At 41.3% G+C, this 21,493-nt stretch overlaps 1 protein-coding gene and 1 long non-coding RNA gene across 6 annotated transcripts in view; one reads left to right on the top strand and one right to left on the bottom strand.

Moving 5' to 3' along the window:
• The window catches only part of pou2f2a (POU class 2 homeobox 2a), a 74,558-nt gene extending 54,859 nt beyond the window's left edge, over positions 1–19,699 (top strand). For all 5 annotated transcript variants that reach the window (XM_078955342.1, XM_078955340.1, XM_078955343.1 and 2 more), the window contains 15 exons: positions 408–473; positions 582–610; positions 767–820; positions 3,588–3,743; positions 5,593–5,847; positions 5,944–6,058; positions 6,964–7,055; positions 7,415–7,666; positions 7,750–7,891; positions 9,712–9,860; positions 10,040–10,237; positions 10,364–10,412; positions 10,921–11,059; positions 11,952–12,025; positions 14,016–19,699. In XM_078955342.1, coding sequence (XP_078811468.1) covers positions 416–473; positions 582–610; positions 767–820; positions 3,588–3,743; positions 5,593–5,847; positions 5,944–6,058; positions 6,964–7,055; positions 7,415–7,666; positions 7,750–7,891; positions 9,712–9,860; positions 10,040–10,237; positions 10,364–10,412; positions 10,921–11,059; positions 11,952–12,025; positions 14,016–14,395 — 2,142 coding nt within the window. In that variant the 5' untranslated portion in view covers positions 408–415 and the 3' untranslated portion in view covers positions 14,396–19,699. The remainder of the gene's footprint in view (positions 1–407; positions 474–581; positions 611–766; positions 821–3,587; positions 3,744–5,592; positions 5,848–5,943; positions 6,059–6,963; positions 7,056–7,414; positions 7,667–7,749; positions 7,892–9,711; positions 9,861–10,039; positions 10,238–10,363; positions 10,413–10,920; positions 11,060–11,951; positions 12,026–14,015) is intronic.
• Positions 9,745–12,804, bottom strand: LOC144995610 (uncharacterized). Its single transcript, XR_013659146.1, has 3 exons — positions 12,301–12,804; positions 10,026–11,055; positions 9,745–9,878 (listed from the first exon to the last, which is right to left on the bottom strand). It is a non-coding gene; the product is annotated as an uncharacterized LOC144995610 (long non-coding RNA).
• Positions 19,700–21,493: the final 1,794 nt, after the last annotated feature.

The following is a 21,493-nucleotide window of genomic DNA, read 5'->3' as shown; positions in this document are numbered from 1 at the left end:
AATCCAGATGACTCATACATAAACTCTATTTTCCATTTGAGCTTTCTGCTGGACCCTTTTTCATTCTTCTGTGACATTTTTGCATCCACATGCTACAAGAAGCAACCAGCACATCTGAATCAAGTTTCTGATTATTCCATATTTTCATTTTTTGAAATAATTGTTGTCTTTGTGGTATGTTTGTCACGCTGATGTAGCTCTTAAATTAAGATTTTGTTTGATTTACGTAATCTTTTTCTAAAAAATGACCCCCAGGAGATTTAGTTTCATGTTATTTCACATAAGTTTCTACTTATTTGCATTTAGTTTAATTTATTTGTGCTAAAGCACATCCTTTACTGTCTGGGCTTTTTTTTTGTTGTATTTCCTGCACTCCACTGATGTGCATCTGCTTGTGTTTCCTACAGATATCAAGATGGCCAAAGCATCAGGGGAGGAGAAGCCTGGAGTGGACTACCCAGGGGATAGTTCAGGTACAACCACATATCAACCCACTAGATATTTCACTGAGACATTAAGGAGTTCATTCATGAGAATATGCATGAATACAGGATTTTGTTATTCTGTGTATTTTTCCTCAGACTCTGACAGAAACAGCCCTGATGAGCAGGTTGGCATTTCCCTGTTTGTTATTAAAGTCAAGTTAAATCTTTAAATAAATTATGCTGATGCTCCTTAAGGCTTTCATGCAAGAAAAACATTTTGTTTTTTGTCTGACTTTTGAAGATTTTAACAAGTTCTAATTTGAAATTATTTAAATTTTTAGGTTCAGACGATAAAATCCAGCCCCTACAGCCTCTCGCCCTCAACTGGCACCAAGGTGAGCTACAGTCAAAACACATGGCAGTTAAAGTACTGCTTACTAACCAAGTGAAAGTTCTAGTAACTGTCACACATCAGGGTGTGTGAAATGTGTTCTCCCCATTTGACCCATGCCCTTTGGGAGCGGTGAGCTGGAGACACAGTTTGGGAACCATTTAACACCCCACCACCACCCCGCCCCGCCCCCACCCCTCTAACCCCTGAGTGTCAAGCAGGGAGGCTTTGGGTCCCATTTTCTACGTATGTCCATAGATTTGAACTCACAACCTTTCAGTCTTGGGGTGTACACTTTACCAAAAGGCCACATGGCTGGTAAACAGAAATATTTTGAACTAAACCAATCAGTCATGTGTTGGTGATAACCCAGCAGCAGCCTAGTTTTGTTTTTTCACCTTAAATTTGATTTTTTTTTCTAAAAAACTGGAGTTCTTGTATCTTTTTCCTGTGTTGGTCTTTGATGCGGATCCTCATGATGACTATTTATTTACTCTTTATAAATGTTATTACCATGTATCATTTTTTTATGTACTGGTAAATTATTGTTTTTGTAGATTTAAAAAAAAACAGTTTTGTCATAAATGAAGTGGTTTAACATGGAATAATGAGGATTCAAATTCAGTTTAATTCAAAGTTAAACTTTATTTATAAAGCACTTGTTAAACAGCAGTTAAAAAAAGTGGTTTTAGATGTTTAAAAATAAAATTATAAAACACAGAATGCCCTCAACCCTCCTGACCCCTCGTACCCGACAAAATGAAATATAAAATGACACATGAGTAAAACCCAAAGTGTAAATATAAATAAAAAACCAGAATGGAAACCTGGCTTGATGCTGATGTGAGGAAGTGATGATTTGTGGAACTGTCTATCCCAGAGACGGACCGATTCATGATCACAGAGGACATCACCATGAGATACCCCCTAATCAAAGCAAGCAGCCAGAAGTGGAATATCCCACTGCAGTGACCCGTACAACGAGAATAGCTGACCATTGTGTGGAGGATCCACCAATACTGGAGTTAAAACTACTCTAAAATGAGTAAAATACAGAAAAAGTCAAATAAAATAGAAATAAGTAGACCTTAAAGGAAATATAGACACAGTCACAAAATCAAATGATCATGAAAAAAGTATAAAGAGTTAACATTATTTAAATGTTAAAAATATATGTTTCTAAATTTCAGCTAAAAGCCAGATTATTATTTCTATTTTATTTGACTTTTTCTGTATTTTGCACTGTCCATGGAGTGGACCTGGGTTACATTTCACTACTAGTTGTATTTGCTAAATATAACTTTGTATGTGAAAAATAAAAGAATCTTGAATCTTGAGATTACAAAGGTTGGTCTTGAGCCTTCCTGTAAAAACATGAACAGTCCGGGAGGCTGTTCCACAGCCTCACCTTAAGTTTTGGTTCTAACTTTAGGAAGAATGAAGATGACGGTACCAGAGGACCTTAAGGTCTGCAAGGTGCTCATACTGTACTGTACTGTAAAACCATATCAGATAGGTACAACGGTCCAAGACCATGAAAACATTTATAAACCAATAAACAAACTTTAATATCAATCCTGAATCACACAGGGAGCCAATGCAGCAATTTTGAAATGGGTGTAAAGGAGGGCGCAGCTGGTTGTTTTAGAATGCTGAATTGTGAGTTTTAGGAAATGTTGGTGCAGGAGAATCTTCAGGAACTCTGGGTCTCCTGGTAGTTTCTTCAGGTCCACTGATGAGTACAGGGGAAGGGGTGGGGCTTCTTGTGTCCAGAGGGATGGTAAAGTTTTGGTTTTGAGTCTCCATCTATCTTGTAAAAGTTCACTTTGCTGCTTTTTTGTGATAATGGGACCCAGTCTGCTTGGTTTCTTTCATAGCAAAATCTGGAGGCTTCATGTTTGCATCTTTTTTCTTTTAAATCCTTTTGAGAGAAAAAAAAGGTTCCTTTAGTGGTGTCTTTGTTTAATTTTAAAATTATATGAACTCTTGAATTAAAAAATGTTGAATTTATTTGATTGTGTCCGTAACTGGTTTCAGCGACAAATGTAATAAAAACGGTATCCGGCATAAATGGATGTCTGATTCTTCCCCCTCCATCTGTCCTGTGTCACTTTGCTTGCTGCCAAAGTGAAACTGTTGTAGGCAGGATATCACACGGTTTTGTGCTCACCTGCTCTGCAGCGAAGAAAAGGAGCCCGCAGAGAAAAAAGCAGAAAGAAAAGAGGATGTGAATGAGGTGACACTGAGTGACTGACACACAAAGCTCAGAGCTGCTGTGATGGATGAGAAATGACAGGGATGTTTGCAGGTAATGACAGCTGGGGGGTCAGAGGTCAACGCCTGCTGGATTTTTCTGACACCATAAAAGCCAGAAAAATTGACTTGTCCTTTTGGAGAAAGGAAACAATCCAGGAGAGGGTGATAAGCAGCAAGTTCAACATGGATTTGTGAGGAAAATATTCCTCCTCTGAGTCTATTTCTGTGAATTAGAAAGACAAACCTTACACCTTCAACCCAACAGTTCAATTCTTTTGAATAAAGGAGGCAAACCTCAAGTTTTGTGCATCATTAGAACATGTATTTTCCTCCCGGATCCTCTTTAACATCCTCACCGAGGAGGAAGTTATCAAAGCAGTGATGGATGACGGCAGCTGAGTACATCAGCCCCCGAGATCTTAGTGTGTCAGTGTGGAAAGTGATGGAGCATGATCCAGGCATTAATACACTCTTAAAATGACTCTCTGTAAAGGTATATTTGTCTTCTCTCTCAGGGAAAGAGTGAAGAGAGATCTGAGATGACGCACAGCATCGCTCCTCCCGTGCCTCCCTCCCAGCAGCATCAGCAGCAGCAGCAGCACCAGCAGCAGCAGCAGCAGGCTCAGCACCACCACACCCAGCTGATGCTCGCTGGCAGTCAGCTAGCAGGGGTGAGAAATGACACCAAATAAATGCAATGCTATGTACTGTGAACACTGGAAGAACAGTAATCACATAAGAGGAAAGGCAAATTTTAGACTCTGAAAGGTGTGTTATACCCTGTGTGGTTCAGCACGCTGTCTGTTTCTGTTTGTCTGTTTTGTTTACTGGCTGCATGATTTTTTTCCCACTTAAAACACAGTTAATACATTCTAAAAAATTTTTTTACTGGCTATGATTAGATTTATAAATGAAAAAGGACTTTCAAACACAAGCAAGATGCATTTTTTATTTATTTATATGTCAAATCTATGGATTAATTCTGCAATTACCGCCATTTTTTCTTTTCTTTTAGTCAACGGATAAAGCAGTCAGCAGTCATTTGCTGTTTTTGGGCCAAAACCCTGCCTGCCTCCTTTAGGAAAATGGTTCTTCTTGTCGGAGTTTGCTAAATAAAAAAAAAATAACAATATTAGAGTTTTATTGTTTAAGTTGCACCTTTAGTCAGTTTAGTTGTTTAAATGGAAAGACCTGTTAAGAAAGGCAGCAGTCTTCTGTAAATAGAGTTAGGAAAGCGATAATAAAATAATGATGTAATGAATCTGAAATTAACAGGGGAATTTGGCAGTGAGACAAATGTGAAAAACAATTAATTATTTAGGACTGAGCTCAAAATATGACTTTACCTCTCTGTGTGATGTTATAAGGAATAAGTCGAGCCTTTTTGGTTTTCTGTCTTTTTTTTTGCTCATCACAAAGGGCGCTCTGTCCGAATTTCGTCCCTACATAGTGCACAACATAGTGCATACACCGTTTTGTAGTGCTGTCCGAATCTACAGCTCCAAAATCCAGTTACCTGGAAATTTCCCTGAAGTCTCTGCGAAAACGCAGTGTGCATCGATGCGAATATAAGCTACAATTCATTGCATTTGAACGATTTTTCATGTGACAGAAAAAATATTTAAATTTATTTTTTATTAAACATCCAAGTTTTCATGTTCAGAACTCAGCGGATTCATAAATAGTCTTTGTAAAAAGTTTTTTACTTCGGAAAATTTGTGACGTCATATTTGTTGTTTAAAAAACCAAAATGAAATAAACACCTGACTTGAATGTTTTAGGTCTTTATCACTTGAAATATTAAAACTGTTTGTTGACAGCCCCATAATCCATTTCAGATCGTTAGAAATGTCTAAGGAGCTTGGGAAGCTTTCAGATTTTCAGCACCTGCAGTTCACGCTTAAAAGCGAGGGCTAAAGTTGATTTTTATGCAAATAAACATCTTGATTTCAGATGCTTTGATAATAGTAAAAGCACAGATAGAAATTGGGTTTTCTATGAGCTTTTATTAATGTAATTTATCATTATCAAGTTTTTTTAAACCCATTAGGTTTCTTTTTTTTAACGGTTGACTTAGAAGATCAGCATTCAAAAAAGGAAATCTTGAAGACCAAACAAAAATTTAAAAACTTTTTTTCTTGTGACCTAACATACCCACAGAGTAATATGTTCCAACAGACAGAAAGGTTTTTCTCTTAAGTAATAAAAAAAAAAACTTTTTGTGGAAAAACTTCAATTTCCTTTATGTGACAGTGAACCATTGTTGCGTAAAGAAGGTGACGGTTCCTGCTTTCCTGCTCTGGCATGCTGTCTCTTTCTGCTAACAGATTCACAAACACCACTGTTCTGGGAATGCTCTGCTGATATGTTTCCCTTCTCCCCCATCACTCCTTCATCCATCCTTCGTTCTTCTGTCACTTGTGCTCTTCTGCCCATCCCCTGGCACCTGTTCCTCTCATCGCTGCATGTTTACATCCTCATCTCTCCTCCTCGCCTCCTCTTCCTCTGGCTCACTCCCAGCTTGCCGCTCTCCTTCCGGCCCAGCAGCAGCTGCTCCTTCAACAGGCTCAGGCTCAGCTTCTAGCAGCGGCCGTTCAGCAGTCCAACGCCGCCCATGCCGCTCATGCTGCCCAAGCCGCTGCACAGCAGCAAGCCAACCAGCAGCAGCAGAACCAAACGCAATCCCAGCAGCAGCAGCCGACCAAACAGGAACAAGCAGTGCAGGCCGCCCCTCCACAGCTGGCCCTCTCACAGCCGATCCAGCTCACAGCACAGGTACGATCAGCAGATATAAAGTTCCCGGAAGCGTTTTTTTTTTTTATCTATCTGTTCCTTAAATTATAAGCTCTTCATCGAGACTTTGTGTTGCAGGACATCCAGCAGCTGCTGCAGCTCCAGCAGCTGGTTTTGATGCCTGGTCATCCCCTCCAGTCTCCTGCCCAGTTCCTCCTGTCGCAGCCAACGCAGGCTCAGCAGCAACAGCAGGGTGAGGAAGCAGCCGCTGCAGCACAGCAACCTTAAAGTCCCACTCTGAAAAGTGTTCCCAGTGGTCTTTCAATTATGATTATGCTGTTTTTAGCCCCAAAAAAAAACCTGTGTCGTTTTCTTGACAGAGTTTCTGCAGAACGGCAGGAGATCATTAAAAAGTTGCCTCTGTTTGTGGGCAGGACAGTTGGCATGGAGAAACCCGCCCCCCCTTCCCCTCCCTGTTACGGAGAGCTCAGACTAAGGAGCTTTTAGCCGGCGGAGTATAGTTCAACGTCACCAATACGCTCAATTTATTCATCTGCTCCTGGTTCTCGACGATTTGAATAAAGAAATATAATTTTTGGCTTAATTTTTTTAATATTTTATCCAAGAACACTCTTTTTATCGGAGTGGGTCTTTAACTATATGCCTGCATTCTCTGTTCATGTCTGCAAAATTACAAAATGTGATTTCCAAATGAAAGCAAGAGAACATTCAATGATTCTTACATTCTATTATATTTTCTAATTTTCTCAAAAACTATTTAGTTTGTTAACAGAATATTTTTTAACCACAAATCAATAATTAAAGTGTCGGACAACTCAAAACAAGACACATAAATTAGACATTTCTAAACATCCTTGTACCTGAGCAAAAGTATTTAAAAAAGTATTGCATTGGTTTGAAAAAAGTACATCATGACATAAATGTTAATAAATGCAACAAACACTCGTGTGAAAATGTTGGTTTAAAATCAGTTTTACTAATGACAATCATTGAGAACGGTGAATGCTGGAATTTTAGAGCATTTTTAAGTTTATAAAATTTCTGCTTTCAGCAAAACTGTGATGTAGACGCTTTCATCTGCCTCCACTGAAATGAGCTGAACTTTTAACTTTTAACCAGTTGCTTTTCCTTTCCCAGGTTTGCTTTCAACTCCCAATCTGATCCAGCTACCTCAGCAAAGCGCCGGGGGACTGATAACAACCCCCCCTCGAATGGGACTCCAAGCACAGGTGGGAAATCTCCGCATGGGGAAAAAGAAGGGATAGGACTTGTAGAAAATCTATGCTATGTTTTTCTTCGTGTTTTTTTTTTTTTTGTTTCTATATAGCTGAGGGAGAAATTTAATTTTTGACCCGATAAATCTAGCTGATTGTATCAGTTGGAACCATATTAAGCATTCAGTTATTCATGTCTTTGACTACAATGCTTGAAATAAATCCATCAATCAAAAATCCCCCCTGCAAGCATCTGGGAACCACGTAAGCATACATGTAAATGTAAATAGTATAAGAATTCAGAAGGTCATTAATTTGTATGGTAAAGGATTTAATCCGGGTGGAGTTTAGGTTAAAGTGAATATTTTCTGCAGAGAGATAAGATCAGCGATGTGGGCAGCAGCGGCAGCAGCGGGAGCGCTGCACTTCCTGGCGGAAGCAGCAGCGTTGTGACATCTGCTGGAGCCACCTCTGCCTCCAGCAGTGCCATGGCCGCCTCCTTATCCTCCAGCCTGACCCCAGCAGGTCAGGGGGCCCACATGGGTGAAGAGCCCAGCGACCTAGAGGAGCTGGAGCAGTTCGCCCGGACCTTCAAACAACGACGCATAAAGCTGGGATTCACGCAGGTGGAGCACCGATGAGTGGAGAAGGAGGTTGGGGTGGGGGTTTGACCTTTGTTGTGATTACTCTAAATTTCTCTGCTCACCAGGGTGACGTTGGCGTGGCCATGGGGAAGCTGTATGGCAACGACTTCAGCCAGACCACCATCTCCCGTTTTGAAGCTCTCAACCTGAGCTTTAAGAACATGTGCAAGCTGAAGCCGCTGCTGGAGAAATGGCTGAGTGACGCAGGTGAGCTCCTGGCTGGAGGAGCAGAGGTTACACAGTGATCCTTTGATTTAAAGATGTCCTGATCCTTTTTAAAAGAGAGCAATACTGGGTTTAAATCCTAAAAAATACTTATATTTTTGATTTAAGTAAACCGGAACTCCTGGGTGGTTATGGGGTGCTCGTCTGGGGCTGTGGGCGTCGTTCTCCGGTGGGGCCCTGCGTTGGGCTCTCCCGGCGCAGCGGGGGGGCTGCTTTCCTGGTTGGGCTGGGGCAGCGCTCTCTTTCCCTCTGCGCCTCCCTGCTCTCTGGCTCTGGGGGCCTCGCGGCGGTCCTGCTGGCCCTGGCCTGGGTGGCGGTCTTGGTCGCCCGGGGGGCGGTTGTTCCCTGCCTGTTCCCGTGTGGCGTTGGGGGGATTCCGGCTGCCGCTGCTGCTGCGGCGGGGGTCTGGGTGTGGGGGTGGCTGGGCGCTCCTCCTCCTTCTTTTCACATTCCACCATCCATTTTAGAAAAACATAAACACTCACCTGAACACAGGCGTTAGCTCACCTTTGCACTAATAGTTTGCATGATTGAATGAATGAAAGATTTCACACTAGTTGGTTTAAAGGCATAGGTATGCGTTTGTGAACACTATCTGTTTTGTGTACATGTTGACATGTGGACATTTTTGCAGCTAGCAGGTGTGTTGATAACATTTGAGTGTGTGTGGACAGGCCCCGCCCTTTTTGTACTACATTTGAACTGTACCGTAATGATAAACAATCAGTAAACCTGTCTGCTCTATGCTGCTTCATGGTCTTACCCCCCCCTCTCACTATCACCCTCCCCTCTCTAACATCCCTCTCTCTTCTTCCCTCCTTTCCTTTTCCGTCCGGTCCAACACCAAAGATTTTCAAACATGGTTGAAATTAATAAAGTTTGGCCTCAATTACAAAAGGGGTTTATTCAGACATACCTTTGGTTTGTCTGAAGATTAATAACCCCTGTTGTTAAAGTAAAATATGTCCAACACAAGAGGCCCTCAGCTCTCATCTGCCTGCCTAGCTGTTGGACAGGACAAGTTAAAAAAGAGAGAAAAAAAAAAGTAAACTAAACATTAATTTACTTATTTCCACTAAGCAGTGAAATGGTCTTACTTGTATGCATCTTTTGAAAGCTCTATAAAAAATGATGCCTTCATGATCCTTTAAATCTACAAAACTTACCTGTACTTACATTTTTAGACCTTTTATTTATAAAATCAGTTTCAAATAATTCCTGCACAGTTAGAGATTTTCTTTTGTATTTCTGTCATGCAGAAACGGTGCCCATCTTACACCCCAGTCTAGGGGATTGTAAAAAGATGTAACATGAAGGCAACAAAATCAAATGAAATGCCCTAACGACTCACCCAGAGTCCCAAGAATGAGAGTAATCTGAGATTTATGTACAGAAAAAAAAAAGATTTACACAAAAATAACCCAATTATAAGTACCAAAACTTGTATAAACAGTGAAGAGAGTTTAGTTCTATTACTGGCAACTGGGGGGAGGGGGTTATCTTAAAGAAGATGTTCTGTATTTAAATGTTGCCCTGGTAATCCTCACTCAGTTAGGTGCTCTGGACAATTAGGCACAAATCTGCAAAGATGGCAGAAGAAAAGAAAAACAGAAAACCTCCAGCTCAGAAGATATATAAGAAAACAAAAACGGAAAATACAAACCAAAAGTAGAAAACAACAGAAATAGGGCAATGTAACAGCCCATGACTTTCTGATCACCCCTCATTTCTCCTCGGTCCTCCTCACTCCACCCGCCGGTTGTTTTTCTTCACATCTTTTCACTCCTCTACTTTTCTTGCAGAAACGATGGCCGTGGACAGCATGCTGCCAAGTCCCTCCTCCCTCTCCTCTCCCTTGATGGGCATGGAGGGTCTGCCAGGACGGCGCCGGAAGAAACGCACCAGCATCGAGACCAATGTCCGAGTGATCCTAGAGCGCAACTTCAGCACGGTACGCACTCTGAGAGGCCTGCCAGAAAAACAAAAGACTCACGTGGAAAAACTACATGGATGTTTTGGTCTTTCTAAAAAAGGCTTCAGCTTGATGAAGTCATAAGACAACAGTAAACGACTTTAAATACCAGCAATGGGTATGTTAGGGTGAACATTTACTGACTTTTTTTCCCTCAGAACCAGAAGCCCACGTCAGAGGAAATCCTGCTGATGGCTGAGCAGCTCAACATGGAGAAGGAGGTGATTCGCGTTTGGTTCTGCAACCGTAGACAGAAGGAAAAGCGCATCAACCCGTCCAGCAGCACCACCCCTCCTCTACCCAGCCAGACTTCACCTGTCGTGACGCACAAAGCCCCCTGCTACAGCCCACACATGGTACCACCCTCCAGCATGAATACCCTTCCACCGCTTTGAGTCTAAATTGTGTTATTTCAGACATTGACCTGATATTTTGTTTGATGCCAGATGGAATTTCTCTCTGTCCTCTTATTCCATGTCTAGATATCGAGTCAGGGTCTGTCCCAGGTCACCACCAGCCTCAGCACAACAGGTGAGCAGTAATTACTTTGTTTCTCAGTTTTGAACCCAAAGCTTGGTGAGGGAAAGATTGAACTGCTCCTGACATATTTACAAGACACCGATCTGTCCGTGTTGTTATTGACTTCTGTTGATTTGATGAAACACTGAGGAGTCATCACTTAAAAAATGATTTCTGCGACAGAAAGTGAGAAGTAGAAAACAATGAAGCTTTATTGACATCACGGTGGCAGTGCAGCAGCTGTTTGCCTCAATGACTCATCTTGGTGATATATAGACTGGGGCTACAGCCTGAGCTGTCCCAGACATCACAAACGTGACAAATGACCTGACAGGTAACAAACACAGCTGAAAATGTATTGGTCTGTTGGGTCAACGCCAAAGAAGCTACAACTTTCATGGAGTCGGATGCCGAGTGGATCCAGACGGCAGAGAAAGACCAGACTTGTTCACTAATGATGACTCTTTGGTCCCGGCGACAGCCCACTGACAAATCTTCATCCGTCTGCTTCTACTCTCAGGCGCCAGCCCCTCACCTTCAGCATCCTGCCCCATGACTCCGGTCAGCTCCGCCACCATCTCCTCTTCTGCAACTCCGCCTCCTCATAGCACAGCCAGCCCGGCCCCACCCAACTTTGGGAGCTCAGGGCTCAACACTGGGTGAGTCAGTAATGATACACAGAGAAGAAAAATTAAATCTAGGAGATTAATCATTTAAAGATCAAGTTAGGCTTTATAAAAATAAACGTATATTTAAAAACTAAAATGTAATTTCAAGTTTTTATTAAAGACCCCTTCCGATGACAATTGCGTTTTTGATGTTTTTAACGTGTTCTTATAGAATTTTTCTGATGATGGAGGAAATATATAAATAAAATTAAGATTAAAATTGCATTTCTGAGTATTTTTTTATTCAAAGTGTTGTAAATCTGGAACAGCTAAAATGCTGTTTGAAAAGACTTCTAGTTGTCACATAGAAAATACAATTGGAGTACCAGAAGCTCCCTGCTCCTCTTTTTTTTTATGCATCCACTTGCAGACAAATAAATCCATGTACGTCTTTGTTTTTCCTGTCTGAGCTGACATCTGGATCCAAACTGTACACCTGGATAGCTCTGATATTGCTCACCATTTTTGTTCCACCAATAATGTTAGGTTGGGGTTGTGAGAGGCCGTAGGCTAGAAGGAAAGCATATAAACCGATGGATAACGGTAAGTGGGGGCAGGTTTACTTCAGCCAATAGTCTTACCTACAACTCAGAAGCAAATTTTAAATGAACTTCTGCCGCTCTGTAGAAACTATATCCTGGAAAACAACACAACATAATCTTCATTAAAAGACCATGGATGAAAAGATGATTGAAGTGGGACATTAATCATTTTAAGGACATGTAAAAAGAATATCTTTTAAGGATATGTTCCGCATTAAATTATTTTGTTCCCTTTGCGTTTCTTTGTCTGACATTATTTGACCTGCAAACCGTCTCCCTTCATGTGTGAATGTCTGTGTGTGTTTGCGTTTGTGTGAATGTGTTGTCCATCCACATTTCAGGAACACAATGATGGGAGTAAGCACAGGGATGAACCAGGCCCTCATTGGCAGTAATCCCCTGGCTACCATGCAAGGTGTGTGTTCAATCTGGCCACCATCGGGTATTCGTGTCTCCATTTCTAAAGACCCCTCCCTGTTTCACCCTCTATCCCCTCTGTACCCCCACCCCCCTGCAAAGTCTTAGATGACTGGAGCACATAGCAAACCCTGGCCCTCCGTCAGCACAAACTTTTGGAATTGCTTAGAATGGTGAAAGATTTCAATTTCATTCTCATACAATGGCGTGCTATTATCACAGGCTGACAAGGGGCCCCCTTATGGCAAAGCTTAAGAGGCAAAGTCATCTTACCGTAAATTTGAGCAGACACAATCCCACCTTTCACAATATCAGGAGCTGCTGGCTAAAGAACTAGTTTTCACTGGAAACGGTCCTTTTTTGAGCGAGATGATGTGCTGCCAAATCAATTAAGCATCACAAGTGAGCTCCGCTTTGAATCCGTCATGTGTTTCCATCTGCCTATAGCGCCAATTCACATCTTTTCTGGCGCTCTGTTCAGCATTATTCAGAGGCGCCGTCCTCCAGGCCATGTGTTGATGAGAAGGATGCAGCCTGTTATGGAAACTGCAGTGCTGGCACTGTGGGCTCTCACACAACTTTTAGGCTGGAGGAGGGAAGAACGAGGAGCTTCAGTGAAAGAGGGAGTTGAAATGAAGTATTTACAAGAGAGGAGCCCAGGTTTGGCTCTCTCTGGGGCCACACACGAGCTGAATGCTTGCCCTCATGGCAGTGTAATGGATAAAAGTGTTTACCGTTACACTGAATTTAAAACCTCACAGGTGTCGCTCTGTTGGAGTAGAGTGTCAACCCACTGAGAGCTAATCTGATTTCTTAGAGTCATAGAAACAAGATTTTAAAAACAGTTATGGTATTTTTTTAAGTTATTGGGACCATACAACCTTAATAAAATATCACATTTATATCTATTTTTTTTCTTTTTGCCTTAATGTGAAACTGTTAAGCTTTTATATATTATGGATTAATTAGACAAAGATGGATGACTTTTCATTATTTGAATTTACTCCGAAAATAAGGATAAAATGAATGTTATTCGTAATGTCACATTACAGTCTGATATTTACTTTTAAACCCCAGTAAAGGTTTCCCTGGACTATAAACATTTTATTAGCCTTCACCAGTCCATCACATGACCATGGGGAAGACTAATAAAAAAAAAGTAAAAGACAGTCATTGACGACCTGATCAAGGAAGATAGAACAGATCATTGCTGAAGAAGCGGGCTGTTCACCGAGTGCTGCATCCAAACACATTACGGAATTTCCCTTAGAAGGTCTTGAAACAAAGCTCTTTGAGGACTTTGAGGAAGATTTAAAAGGAGGAGTATCCTAGAAATGCACTACAAATGTTACTTTCCTTGTACCAAATCACTCTTGAACCAAAGACAAAATCAGAGGGATCTTATCTGGACTAGGGACCAAAATAACTGCAATGATCTTCGATGATCCAAAGTCCTTCTGTCAGATGAAAGTCATTTTTTTTGCATTTCATTTGGAAAGTTGCTTGAAATCCAATGTGAAGTTTCCGCAGTTTGTGGTGGTTTGAGGAACAGTATCAGCTGCTGCATTTAGTACGAAATGCAATGTCAGGTTTAAAAATACAGCAAGCACCTGCTGGTTTAGGGGGAATTGCATTCCTCACCAGGACTACATCCCATAAGGAATCTGTTTAGAGGACAATGCCAGACAACAGACCCAACATGGCAGATGAGCTGAATGTCCCCATCAGAATAACCTGGGCTTCCATGAAACCTCAGGATCGACACAGACAAATTTCCTTCCTTCCTTCCTTCACACGGTCATACTTCTCAGTTGTAAACGTCTGTTTTTTTAGCTGCAGATTAGTTTGCTTGCAAGTTTTGGGTTTGTTCTTCATCTTTAGAGGAGTTAAAGGTCTACATTTAGACACTTGACCATCGTTGTCATTCTAAATCTTTAATCCTCTGCTCTTTCTCTGTTGTTGCTTCTTCATCTCCTCCACCTGACCAGCGCTGGCAGCCAGCGGCGGGCAGCTGTCTCTCTCCAGCCTTGAAGGGGGTCAAGGTCACATCCTTCTGGGAGGACCTGGGGGCCCCACTGTTTCCTCTTCTCTTCGTCCCTCTCTCTTCCTCAACCGCCCTGGCCTCCTGCCTATGGTCACCTCCATGGCGACAACCTCCACACCCACCATGGGGTTGGTCAGCAGCAGCGCCGGCAGTGGGTGTGGCCTGAGGCCCTCTTTTTGCCAGTCTCCGCCCACTGGCACCAGCAACCTCATGAGCCCCAGTTTGTGCCAAGAGGAGTCAGTGTCCCCTTGTTCAAGCCCCGCCTCTTTCTGTTCCTTCAGCGAAGCTTCGCCACCCACTTTGGGCGGGACCATGGCCGACTGATCGCTGAGTGGCACCCAAAGAGCCTTCTCCGAGCTGGATGAGGAGGAGGAGGAAGAAGAGCATCAATGACGCTTTAAGAATCTAAATCTACAACCTCGCCTTTTAACCAAAGCCATCTCTCTGTCTGCTTCTCCCTGGTTTCGCCTCTCTCTGTGCTCCTCACCACTGAAGTCTTCTGAAGCCAAAAATTGTACACAGACCGATGAGGGGGATGGAGAGGAGAGAGGAGAACTGGAGAAGATAGAGAGAACTGCTGGGCAAGGGGGACGGACGGACTTGAAAACCAAATAATTAACTACAGTTGGAGAAGCGGCACTGAAACGCATTTTTGCCTAACAGAAAAAAAACGGATGACTTGCTTTTAGAGGCTGCAGACAACAGAGGAAAAAAAACGATGAGGTCAGGGATGAAGACTGTGTGTGAGAAACAGGAGGCGAGGAAAAGACTGACGTGAGCCTGGATAGTCATATGATGCTTGAGAGGAGGATGCCTGATAGGAACACACACTTGTTTGATGTAAACCAAAATCTCCAAGATACCAAAAAACTAAAAACCAAAAAAAGACAACAAACGGAGAGAAAAGCTTTAGTTCCAAAAGACTTTTACTTGTGATCTGTCCAGCTTTCATTCATTGTCATTTCATCTAGGATTGATTTTTTCCATTTTTTTAGTCCAAGACTTGCATCTATTTTTCTATTGTTTTGTACTCATCTTTCATAGGACGCTTAGTCTGTTACACCTGAACCCAGGATATCTACCTCCCTGTCTTAGCCACTTGAGACTGATCGTCCAACTTTACAGCGGCGGATCAGTTGACCTCTATAATGACAGCCCACATTAAACAAAGTAACCTAAAAACTATCTCCTAGGGGGGTCGGTGTCATTAATCCCAGGTAAACATTTAAACATTTGGGGGTTTGTCGTTTTTTTGTTCAAATGAAGGAATTCTTAACCAAATATTCATCTTCAGCATTCATCTAATGTCTGGAAACCAAAGTATGGACTCACACCAAAGGCAAAGAATTATGCTTTCTTTTGCATTGTTTCCCGTCTTTGATTTGTTACCACTCAACATCACGCCATCTTCCAGACCGCTCATCTTCTCCCACCAGACAGTCACTCTCGGATACCAAAGCCTAACCTCTGGCAGCGTTGTCTCTGGATTCGCCTGGAGACGAGTGTCCAGACAAACCTCAGCAGTGTCAAAGGAGAAACATACACACACGTCTTGCAAGCTTAACAAAGACCAAAAAAAAAAAAAAAAAAAAAAAAAGAACAAAAGGAGGAGGTGAAACACTGACGTTCCCCAAACTGCCCCCAAACCCTGCCCTCCCTGCATTCCTCCCATCTGCCCCTCTCCTTTGTCTCCAAAGATCACATCAAAAGGCCAAAAGAGATGAGGAGGAGAAGGAGTAGCGGTCAGGAGCAGAGGAGCCAACGGTTGGAATAAGCCTCCGGGAGGGGGGGAAAGCAGGACAAAAGAAGGGGAGAGGCAGGAGCGCTTGAAGCAGCGGACCAAAAAAAACCAAAAAGTCACTCAAAACCAAAAGCTACTTTAACTGCTACTAGTTACTGTATGAATGATTAAACTGTAAGCAAACCAAATACAAACAAAGAGGGGGAGGGAGCTAGGGAGAAAAGGGGTGAGTAAAGCCCTGTCTGTCCGTATTTATCTGTGATTGCCGTCCTCGTGTCAACAGACAGAAACGCTCCCTCCTTCCCTCCCTCTGCCGACAGCTTTCCTCTCACTTTCCTTTCCTGGACAGATGGAGTAAGGAATAACCTCAACAAACTGACTTAAGAATATATAGATTTTGATTTTTTTTTTATTTCCATTGTGCGTCTGTTCCTGATGTCTGGGTTCGTCTCATTGGTTTTTGCTTTTAACGGAGAATGGGACGTTTTCCCATGGTGTCTCTTTGATTGTGCTCCAGGTTTTTAACTTTTGATTTGCGCTAACAAAATGTAAAAATGTAGCTTCCATGAGAGAAAAAGATTTTTTTTTAAACTCATCAGTTTGTTCAGAATGTTTAACATTACAAAGCCAAAACTTAAAACCAAAATCTTTTTTTTTTTTGGTACAAACCAAATACAGCAACCTGTTGACCAATGCACAAGCTGTGTGTCAGACTGCGTTCCTGCATGAGTGCCGAGATTAATCCTCCACAGACGAAGCCAACGGGACACAAAATCCCTGCTTTCACCATCACACTGATCTCTCCTCTGTTTGACCCCTTTAGCTCCCATCACTCTCATTTGGATCAGATCAGATAAAAAAAAGTTGGAACTTAAATCTAAAAATGGAAACACTTGCAATTCTTGGAACATCTTCAGCCGCCTGACTGACGATGAAAACCAGCGTGTTTTATCGCAAATGTCCCACTTCTAAAGTTAACTTTTGGGAGAGACGATCGGAGGGATTGGAAGAGACGTGAAAGCAAAACCAGCAACAAGCTTTAAGGCAAACTTTACACCATAAAACATGTTCATCCGCTCATGTTTTATCCGTTCATGATGGTTTGAGAACCCAAAGCTTTAAAACTCTTCACAGGCTCCTTGTTGGGTAAAAAACTTGTATTTATTGTGTGAGCAAGGTGTGTGCTTGATGTGGAATATTATGTCTATAATGTCTCTAACCTTATTTATTTATTGATTCTTATTTATGTATTTATGGATTCTATTTAAGTCCTCTTTGTACTAGCTTTTCAGGGGTAATAGTGAGGCAGGAAGGTGGTCTTGAGTTCAAGGCGAGAAGATCTCAGACGAATGTTGCAGAGCAAACCCAAACCTAACGACTGTTGAAACAGGAGACGGGGAGATAGGAGGTGGGAAAACCGCGGTGGAGGAACTTCTCATTATCAGGTTCAGGTTTCTTCAGACTTTCATGTCACCTTTACTCACCCCTCATGTAAAAACGGATCAATACTTCTGTTTCCATATAAAGAGTTTATAGTTTTCTCACCAGGTTATGGTTAAGGTTTCCAACCCCCAGCGGTCACCAAGTTAACAACAAAGAAAAGAAAAAAAATCACCAACTATTGAAGTTTTTGTTTTTTTAAACTTTCTTTAGTTCTTTTGAAATTAAACAAAGTCAAAAGAAGACTAGCTGTTATTTTAGCATGTTAGACTCAGTTTTACATGGCTTTTTGGCCAAGATGTAGTTGCCTGAAAAGTTTTATTGAAACCCAAAGCAAGTTATCTTTTCCAGATGTGTCATCAACATTGACTGTATGTGAGAACTGGACTGAGTGAGTGTGATGTCACCCTTAGAAAAGGACTTACTTACAGCTCCAATGAATCAAAGTCAATTCAGTCAGCATATTTTCATAACCTGAACGCCTGCATGTTGGAACCAGACAATGTCAGTAAGTAGTTATTGAGCGGAGTCGGCCTGAGTTAACATTTTAATGGCAACCATTCTCACCAATCAGGGGTGAGCTTGTTGGAAGTCCACACCCCTAGTAATTCAAAGCGGGCTCGGGAGAATCTGTCAATCAAATGCTTTGAACCTATTTTAATTGAGGCGTCTTGGTCATTTTAAAACTTTAATTTAAAAAAATTGGGATTAACGGGATTTTAAAAAGTTAGCAGATCGAGAATGGTTATTCTGAGAAGAAGAAGACTGTTTCCACAAAGAAGTCTATGGGATTTTGGCTTCTCAGAACCCGCAGGTATTTCCTGTTTGGAACACCATGGGGGAGGGGTCACTCAGTCCAGTTCGCATATACAGTCAATGGTTGTCACCTGTGTCATCGAGTCGAGCCTCGTTCACTCCATACAATAATGCATTTGATTTGATCTAAACTTTTCCTTTTCCTCCTCTGTAAGTTTTCCCCCTTTTCGTCTCCTCATTGCGCTTCATTCTCTCCGTCTTAATGGAGGGCCGGGGGGGGCTGGACACATACCTCTGATCCTCTGATGAAAAACCAAATAGAGTCTCAAGCTTTAATGAAGAAAGACAAAACACAGAATACATCATTTGTCTGAACTCAGGAGTGAGGGGTGTGAAGCTAGCCCTTGCAAGAATTTCATGAACCGCTTGTTCCAATGGCTTTAACCTCCATGTTTGGGGGTGTTGGGGGTGTTGCTCTTTTTGTGTACTCATCATTGCTGTTGAAGGGAGAAAAACAGAATCCTGTTTACCAGATTGGACGTGGTGTTTTCAGCGAGTCGCTCAGCACTCGGATGTGTTCCAGGTTCACTGTGGGGACTGAAAAAAACAAAAAAAAACAACGGAGCGGTGGTCAAATTAAACGCAACCTATATTTCCTGCGTTGGCGTTGTTTGCTCCCACTGCAGTGCAGCTCCGTCTGTATGTGTGCCTGTGCAGCCTGTGGTGGACCCCGATTGATACCAAAGCTAAACCTGCCACAGCGGGACGCTACACTACAAACACAACTCACACACTCAGTCATTCCATGTGTATATAAGCATTCAGGGTTCTTGTTCACACTGATAGTGACATCCAGCACCTGGGTTTAATGTAGATAAACGGCCACACATAACAGCACTTCAGACATTGGCAGCTTTTTAATGAAGTTCTTCTGTGGCTGTGAAATTTTCTGAACCTCTCATGTCACCTGGAAACATAAGAGACTTCTTTTGGCCTTGATGAAAACAAAAAAATTCCTGTTAGCAGAAAGAGGGGAAAAAATAAAGGAATAACTTCAGGCAGGATTGTTCGGCCCTCGTTGTCGTGGATTTATCAAGGAGAAAGTTTAAAAGAAAACCTTTTCCTTTCTATTTTTTCTACAATGCAGCTTAAATCCAAAGGTTAAAAGGACAAGATAGATTTTACTGCTAAAGAAGAAGAAAAAATAACCTCAACAGTGAAAAACCAAAGAGCTCCACTGTAGCTTCTCACGTTGATTTCTGCGCATCGAACAACCTCGACGATTTTATGATGTAAACTCCAGAAGTGTTCTTTAATATAACTTAACGAGGACAGAGATGAACAGAAGACCACTCCGTGAATTCAAGGATCTGCTTTAATGATTTGGGTTTTTTTTTAAAGAAAGGGGATGGGGGGGGCGGGATCTGTGTTCTGTTTTAAAGTATGCTTATGCTGTTTTCTGAGCTCAAGGCTTTTTCTGTCTGAGTTTTACCCGAAACTTGATTCTGTTGGAAACGTTTGGGTTTCGACTTGTCCTCTACTGTCCCCTTAAGTCATCGCTATCTGTGTGCCTGTTGTTTTTGTTGTTTTGTTTGACTTTTCTTTGGAAGGGTGTGGGGGGGGGGGGTGAGAAATGGGATGAAACAAACCTGTAAGTGTTAGAAATAAAGTGCAAATTTAGACCAAAGTCATTTCTGTGTTTTTGACTCTGTTTTTTGCCAAAATGAGGAGTAGAAATGTTAACCATAATGAAAACAATGGGGTCAAATCAGGGTCAGCCTAAAGATGTAAATTTGAGGAAAAAAATAGAAATTTTAAAACTTTTTTAAACTTGAAACTACTGAAAATTTGAAAAGTAAAATTCTGAAATTGAGGAGTGAGAGAAACAAAAACAAAACAGTAGTTGTTACAAATAAACAATACTTTTCATTTGGTCACAGCTTTATTTATATATATATATATATATATATATATATATATATATATATATATATATATATATATATATATATATATATATATATATATATATATATATATATAATTATTATTATATTATTATTATTTAATTCTTTTAGGTTTGAAGTTTTCTTTTCACATGTAAAATTTCATTTTTTTTTATTTTCAATATTTCCTTTACTATGTACTTTTGAATTTAAAACAGTTTTATAACTTTCTTTTTTTTCTTTTTCTTTTTTTCCAATTTACAGTCTGTTTTTTTATTCACTAGAAGGTGATTCTGATCCGACCCCATAGAAAAAGGCAGAACCAGAAAGCTTGTTTCATCTAAACTGAGGTTGTTTTTTTTCCAGGAGTAAATAAATGAGAAAATATCTTGTTATCTGATGCAGTGACTGTAACAATACAGCAGAGGGGACTAAAAACCTCACTTGTAAGTTAGGATATTAGAATCGTGATTTAATTTACAACCACTTTTCCTCTTTATCCATTGCATACTACACTGTGGATTAAATGTGTTTTATTTTTTATTTTTTCAAGTAACTTCATCCTCATGATTGAGTTCAAAGTGGTCTGAACATCAAGGATTAACAGTCAAAAGGAGACTCAATGGTCAACATAGACTGAAATGGTGTGAGGATGGTTGGATTTTCTCTTTTATTCACATTTAAATGTGAGTTTTGTTGGTGAAATGATCAGGAACGTGCTCATGTCTGCAGGTGAAGTCTGAACATCTACAGAACATATTTATTTAGCTGAGGAGAAGCTCTCTGGTTTGTGTGTCGAGTTAAGGGATAAATCGACAAAACTCCAGAACCATTTTTTTTATGTTTGTTGCTCATTTTAGGGGGCGGAGCCACAACCTTCGACTTCCCATTTTTCAGGGGCAGTCTGAAGTGAAGCTGTTTATTTGAGCTTTATAAACCACTTTGGTGGTAAAACCAGATATTTGTGGCACAAGGACAGAAACTTTTCTTTAAGCTGGATATCAAAGCTTAAAGTGGAGCTTTATGTGTAAAGAAAAGAAGGAGATGAGTTTTGTTGCTCATGCAACTAACAGGCTGAAATCTGTTCATTCTTATGTGCATCGCTTGAAATTACTCTGTAATTAACAGTCCAGCTCTGTCTTTCGATCTGTTATAAAAGCATTCCTAGTGGCCTTTCATTGTGATTTTGTCATTTTTAGCCAAAAGATTTTTTTTTTAAACTGCCATTTTCCATAACATAGTGTCACAAGAACACAGCTGGGTCCAAATGCTGCAGATTTATGAGCTGAGCTAAAAGTCCACAAAGCTAAATCAGGGTCAGGCAGGCAGGGGTCAATAGCAGGCATGAGATCACGAGGAAAAGACAGGGTAGTCAAAGTCCAGGCGAGAGTCAGGCCAGGCGGCAGGCAAATGGAGTCAGGGTCAGGAAACAGGTCCAGATACAGCGCTCAGTAAGGCAGGCAGAGTAGCACAAACAATGCTTCACGATGAGCTCAGCTTGGGGCAGAGCTTTAGCTGTGGTTGATTGAATGAATAAGA

Source organism: Oryzias latipes, chromosome 11 (genome assembly GCF_053564925.1).
Source record: "Oryzias latipes strain Hd-rR chromosome 11, Olatipes_Hd-rR_3.1".
Classification (NCBI taxonomy): Eukaryota; Metazoa; Chordata; class Actinopteri; order Beloniformes; family Adrianichthyidae; genus Oryzias; species Oryzias latipes.
Note: the sequence above shows the minus strand (reverse complement) of the source record. Positions and strands in the feature narration are given on the sequence as shown.